Raw genomic sequence first — 6,131 nt, 5'->3', positions numbered from 1 at the left:
AGCAACCTCCAGCTGAAAATCTGTTGTCTGACCAGTAGTTTGTTCAGTGGATGTGAGGTGTTGTCCATAATGTTAAGGAGCTTTTGCAACATCCTTCCCTCAACAACCAACTCTAGGGGTTCAAGTGTATTTCCAAGCACAAAGCAAGCTCTTTTTTTTGTGTGTCATTTGCTTTGATACTGGTGCCCCAACAGATGAACTCACTTTCTAAAAATCTCTTTGTACACAGTATTGTGTGAGACATTTATATATTTAAATCAGAAAACATTGTTTATGTACATGGCCAAATGACTCATGTTAGTATTCTCAATAAGTATGACTTGCATTATGTACTAAATGATCATCATTTTCATCAAGTACATCAGTACTATCTGTCATCTCATCAAGGTTAGACTACTGGAAAGGTCCAGTAGTAACAACTTGGAGCCTCCATGAGAATTATTATTACTCTATCACTTTATCTTATATTAATGTCATAAATGGCTAATTAAACAGAGAAGAAATAGGTTTGTCAAAAGTTTACACTGTACCTTCCATTGTTTCAAGTTGGAATTCATCTATTACTGTTACTGATACGGACACTCTGAATGTTTCATTTCTTGCACTTCTAGTAAGTATAGTCCATAAAAATATCCAGATCTGATCTAATAGATCTAAATTGGCATTCACTTTACCCTCTGTGGCCTGAATAGAATATTGGTGTATGATGTCACAATGCTTTGGACTAGCTGCCCGTTGTGACTGGCTCAGATGTTTGGCCACAAGTCATGATGTCATAACATTCTATCATGATAATGCTATTCCAGACAAGCTGTTATTTTTTCTAGTGACTGTTCCTTGGCTTTATGGAGTCTTTTGAAGCCCAAACACCTGTGCGCTATTAAACAACCACAAAAATGATGTAAACAGTTTATTTGATATAAAGACATCTGAAGTGGAATGATTACCAAAAAAACAAACAAAAATATTCTTTTGCCGTTACTTGATATCACTACGGGAGGTATCCCAATAGGATTAATTTGCATATTAATGTTGAAAACAACTAAATTATACAATATAATAATGTTTACAGTTAAGAATGTTTTATAGCAGTATCAGTTTCTGAGCATGCATCCATTTCAGAAAATACAAAAACAATAATAGTAATATCAAAACAAACAGATTCAATTCAGATTTGTTACAAATCACTTCATATCATTTCATGATCATTTGCTAAATAATATGCTGACCAGCACCTATGTCAAGTACAGGACTCAGGGTTCAAAGGTCATGCTCATGGTACTAGGTCAAGTGATCACTGAATCAAAATGATCACATTGCAAATCTTTGCAGCCCACCAGTCATTGCTTTAAAGTCAGCAATTGTACTGACTCCTGCAGAGATTCTTCAGTGAAGGAGTGCTTGTAGAAGACGTTGACGTTGGCCGCGTAGTCCAGTGGAAGTGTGGCACCGATGTTCTGCGCGCCGAGCTTGGTGCCACCCAGGGCGGACGACTGCTGCAGGGTCATCAGGCTGTACCCGCGGAAGTGGCCTCCACCGCACCCTTTCGCCTGCGCCAACACCTCAGTGAAACCTGCCGACGCAAAAACCACAATGGCTCCATGGCTTCCTGTTGTGTGTGTGCGGTTTCACAGGTTCACTATGTAGCATGTGCATTTCCTGCGGCTACTCTCAGTATCACGCATAGTTTGGGGTCATGCCTGTGCAGATATCTGGTGTAATCACTTGTGTTGACGCAGATAGTGTGACGTACAAAGCACGTTGCAAAACCAAAGTATACTGCAAACACCACGTACACTAAGCATGCCAGTACACAGGAGGAGAGGTGTTCAATTCTTAGTGGTAGGGGATTTCCCACAGCAGTCAATCAGTATTTACCATCAAACATAGAATAACCAACAAAGCCACATTTGTGGGCGAAAAACATCACCAAGAGAACAGCCTTCATGAACATTTCTCTGGGGTTATCAAGCAGGCACCTTCCTTCATCTGTGTTTTGTTGAATTAGGCCCAAGACACCCCCAGAATGCTCAAAATTGGTGTCCGGCGTCCCGGAATTAGCTTCATAGCACAATAGTCCCAAATGCAACTGCACCTTGCAGTACAAAGTAGTAGCAGTATTACAGTTACAACACAAAGGCCAACTCACCGGCCCTCATCAGCTCCCAGCTGCCCCACACGGCTCCCTCACACAGAATGGGCAGTCCCAGCGCCCCCGAGAACAGAGCCTGCAGGGAACACAGCAGAGGAGTTAAAGGAGAAATCTGTCAGTACAAAAAAAAAAAAAAATGAAAACAATCGGTTTTACCTAGCTCGAGTTGCTACAGCCAGCAGCTAACTCGGCCAGGCAGCTACAGCACTACACTATGGGGGCATGTACATAGAAGCTCACGAACATGCCCCCAGAGTATGCTTCATTCGCCTGGTGGTCACTGGTCAGTATACCAGGTCCTTCTGGATTGCCATCAGTGGCAAGATCAATGATGTTTGATTTTTTTGAAATTTTTTTTTTTTTATTGTTGCAATGCATGCAGTCATTGTATCCTGTGCTGCCTCAGGAAATTTTACCCTCGGTCAAACATGAGTCATTGCTAAGTGCTAATAAAACAGTTCTTTTGTGGCTAAGGTTTTAACATCAAAAGAAGGTGGTTTAATAGAGTTACCTCCTGGGCTTGGGGGAGGACAGCAACAATATGCTGTGCCAGGACCCTGCCCGCCTGGGTGAAGATGTGCTGGCAAAGGGCATCTCCAGCATTAGCACCTAGGACATATGGACACAGGGCATAGCATTACTAAATCCTGACTGGTTTGAAGGAATTCGCCTTATTCACCCGGCGGCCAGAACGAGGCTAAAGGGTACACTTGCTATTATACCTCAGTCCAGCAGATGGTGGTGGTAATGCACTCACCGAAAAAGAAGGGTTCACTGGCCTGTTCTTCTTTCAGTGAGTTTTTTTTTTAGCAGTTTGCAAACTACAGTACCTGTATCTGTACCTCTATAATAAACAATCTTTCAGATGGCTGAAGAATAGTTTTACCTTCTGCTACTTTCTTGCAGAATCCAGCAAAGTGAGACTTCTGGAAGTTTCTGTAGAGGTGGGGAAGCATGCCCATCAGGTCAGACACCTGGAGATAACCCAAAAGACCATGATACTGTCCTATTAACCACATCATTTAATGACCACTTTATATTCCACAAGTTACCTGGAAGTACTCCTCCATGGCCTTCTTAACATATGCAACATCATGAGGTGGAGAGACTAAGTTGTCTTTGGCATCAAACACTGTTTTCACAGCCATATGGGAGATCCAGAAAGCTAAACGAAACACAAAAAGGTTTTAGCATGATTCATTTATTCATTTTACGCCCTTTTGTTTCACTAATCACCAATGCTTTCGCCTTATGGTTTAGTTTCCATGGTTACCTGAGCCTTCGTCGCCCATCAAGTGGCCCCAGCCTCCACATCCCACCTCAGAGCCATCAGGGTTCACCAGCTTGCAGTTTGATCCTGTTCCAGAGATCACTACAACCCCACCTGTGGGAGGAGCAGAGCATTACAACCCAGTAAAATGGTTTGTTGTTTTATTTTGTCCATCTGTGTGTTTTTCTCTGTTTATGTAACTTTGTCCATGTACCTTGTGAGCTTGTTTGTATTTATGTATGTGAAAAATGTACAGCGTCTTTAAGTGTCTTGAAAAGTGCTGTATAAATAACATTTTTGTCATTATTTTTGTATCCTGTGCTTGCGTTTGTTACATTTGAGTTCAGTCCAAAAGTAGGTTGTCTATATAGTAGACATTGGTTTAATGTCTAAAGAACCTTGGAGAGTCACGAGTTCAAAAGAAACTTGAAGTGCGCAGGTTCCATACCACGGTCACTGGCAGTGGCGATGGCCCCGATGGCATCAGTGGTGATGTAATAACTCTTGCTTAGCTTTGGAAACCTCCGGTACATCTCATCAATGAGCTTCTGGATGGCGTCCTTCTGCTCCCCGCCACTCAATGACATGCCCTGTGGAGGTGGACGTGAGGTGGACACATCATGTGCGGTAAGAACATCTAATACTTCAACACTGACAGGGAGGGCAAACCATTTACTAAGGGTCTTCAGATTACTCACCAGTGCCTGGAGAGGTGTGTCTGGGTCCAGACCTGCTGCACCTTTGGCCCTCTGAATCATGTCATTGATAGTTTCAATGGACTTATCCACCCCGACGAGCTATGCAGGAGTGTGAACAGCATCATTAGGAATTAGTTTTTCAGACATTATTCCACATTCTCTATGTAGTCCATGAGCCAGATCAGATGTGGGTACCACCCAATGTGGCAAAATCTCAACGGTTGCATTTTATTTACCAGATGAGCAGCTGTTTTTTTTTTTTTTTTGCAGAAAACCTTTAAATTCCCACTAACAGTGGAATAATGCGAATGGAGCCATTATGTGCAGTCTCACCCAGTGGTTTGTGCTAGGTCCGTCGGTCTTTGCAAGCACCTTTCCATCGTCAGCCACGATAAGTGCAATGGAGTGTGTTCCACCGCTGACAAAACGACAGATCTTAGGTCAGAAGCACTACAATTCACTTTGTACATCACAAGAGCGTTCAGGACTTTCCTTTTCGCTCTACTGCCGCACTAGAGTGATCGATATATCTATGTGATCGATGTAGCCTAAACAGTGTTAAGACTCTGAGTTTACGAGATTGCTTGAAACTGGTTGAAATAAAGCTCAGTAATGGTGCTCTATATGCTTGCACCACTCACGATATCCACTTACGATATAATGTCAATTATTAAATGTAAAGTTACTTACCCCTCCACACCACCGTACAGACTCATGATCTCGCTTCCGGTTTCTATCATGTGACAAGGCATAGGCTACACATCAGCACTTGGCCAATCAGATTACAGTACAAAGTAAATCCACCATGAATTCCACATTCAAGATGATTGTTTTATTATGTGAACTTTGATTTATAAAATAGCCAAGAGAACACACCCTGAATAATCGAGTCCTTGTGGAAAGGTGTGAGCCTAGTTTTTTTTCAAATAATTATTTTGCCTATAGGTGCCATTTGACGTTCAACAATAAGAGATCAGTATTTCTTTTAATAATATCCTTTTATTCAAATTAAAGTTATAGGCTAGCCTACTCTAGACTGAAAATGGCAGCATCCCCCTACCATGAACACGTTCGTTGGTTTCACTAGCCTACAGATATCCTAAATTATCTTTATTAGCCTACCATGAGATGGCGCTACAACATCTGAAATTGTGCTAGATTATTTTATTTCACTCACATATCAGGTTATTTGAATAACATGTTCAAAGCTGTAGTCATATGACGGGTATGTTTTTGTTAAAATAAATAAATAAATTAATAAATCTTTATAACTGTTGTATCTCTGCTTGATTTAGGCTACCTGGACCCATGCAGTCAATGAATTTCAATATGCATAATAATGATTAGTTCAGAATCCAGAGTCAAGGTATTATTATAAACAGTTCAACCTGCAAAGAAGTGAAATAATTCAGCAGAAAGCCTGAAGCCTTCTGTGTGGGTGAGCAGTCAGGAGCAAAGAGGCCACATTAATCAACTAATCAGGATTGTCTAACTAAACATGGCGTTGCTGTGGCGGAAGATGGATATGATGCACACAAAAGTGAACATGACCAACATGACGTAGGCCTATACAGTCAGCAATGCACACACATGCAGACTTACATAACCACAGGCCCAAAGATTTATGCTTGAGGAAATTAGGCTACAATTCAAACTGTAAGTTCATACACAAAATGTACAAGGGACCTATTTTCTACAAATGTCATACAGTATTAATTTATGATAATACTTGCTATTGGGTAGACAAAACGTAGGCCTAACTTATATCATCCCTTGTGTTGTCACCCCATAGCAACCAATCATCAATTGGCAACTAATCAATTAAATTGGGGAATAATCATTAATAGCAATACTGAATTACTGGTATTTTGCCTCTTTTTATGCATTCTGACATTGTACTGTGCTATATAACATACATACTGCGCATGTTGTTTATAACTTATGCTCATAGCCTTAATTTTTTTCGGCCACCCACATACATCATCATACATGATATGGCACAGGCACTTTT

At 41.1% G+C, this 6,131-nt stretch overlaps 1 protein-coding gene across 1 annotated transcript; it reads right to left on the bottom strand.

The window, feature by feature from the left end:
* Positions 1–897: 897 nt before the first annotated feature.
* Positions 898–4,853, bottom strand: nagk (N-acetylglucosamine kinase). Its single transcript, XM_076289219.1, has 10 exons — positions 4,811–4,853; positions 4,454–4,538; positions 4,121–4,219; positions 3,871–4,012; positions 3,426–3,536; positions 3,205–3,317; positions 3,039–3,126; positions 2,664–2,761; positions 2,150–2,228; positions 898–1,573 (listed from the first exon to the last, which is right to left on the bottom strand). Exons 1-10 carry the CDS (start codon positions 4,834–4,836, stop codon positions 1,341–1,343), a joined length of 1,074 nt encoding a protein of 357 aa, XP_076145334.1. The 5' UTR covers positions 4,837–4,853; the 3' UTR covers positions 898–1,340.
* Between the last annotated feature and the right edge of the window lie 1,278 nt (positions 4,854–6,131).

Source organism: Alosa pseudoharengus, unplaced genomic scaffold (genome assembly GCF_046254945.1).
Source record: "Alosa pseudoharengus isolate Yale_2024_CS ecotype anadromous, Long Island Sound unplaced genomic scaffold, YU_APseudo_1.1 YU_APseudo_1.1_scf_17, whole genome shotgun sequence".
NCBI lineage: Eukaryota > Metazoa > Chordata > Actinopteri > Clupeiformes > Clupeidae > Alosa > Alosa pseudoharengus.
Note: the sequence above shows the minus strand (reverse complement) of the source record. Positions and strands in the feature narration are given on the sequence as shown.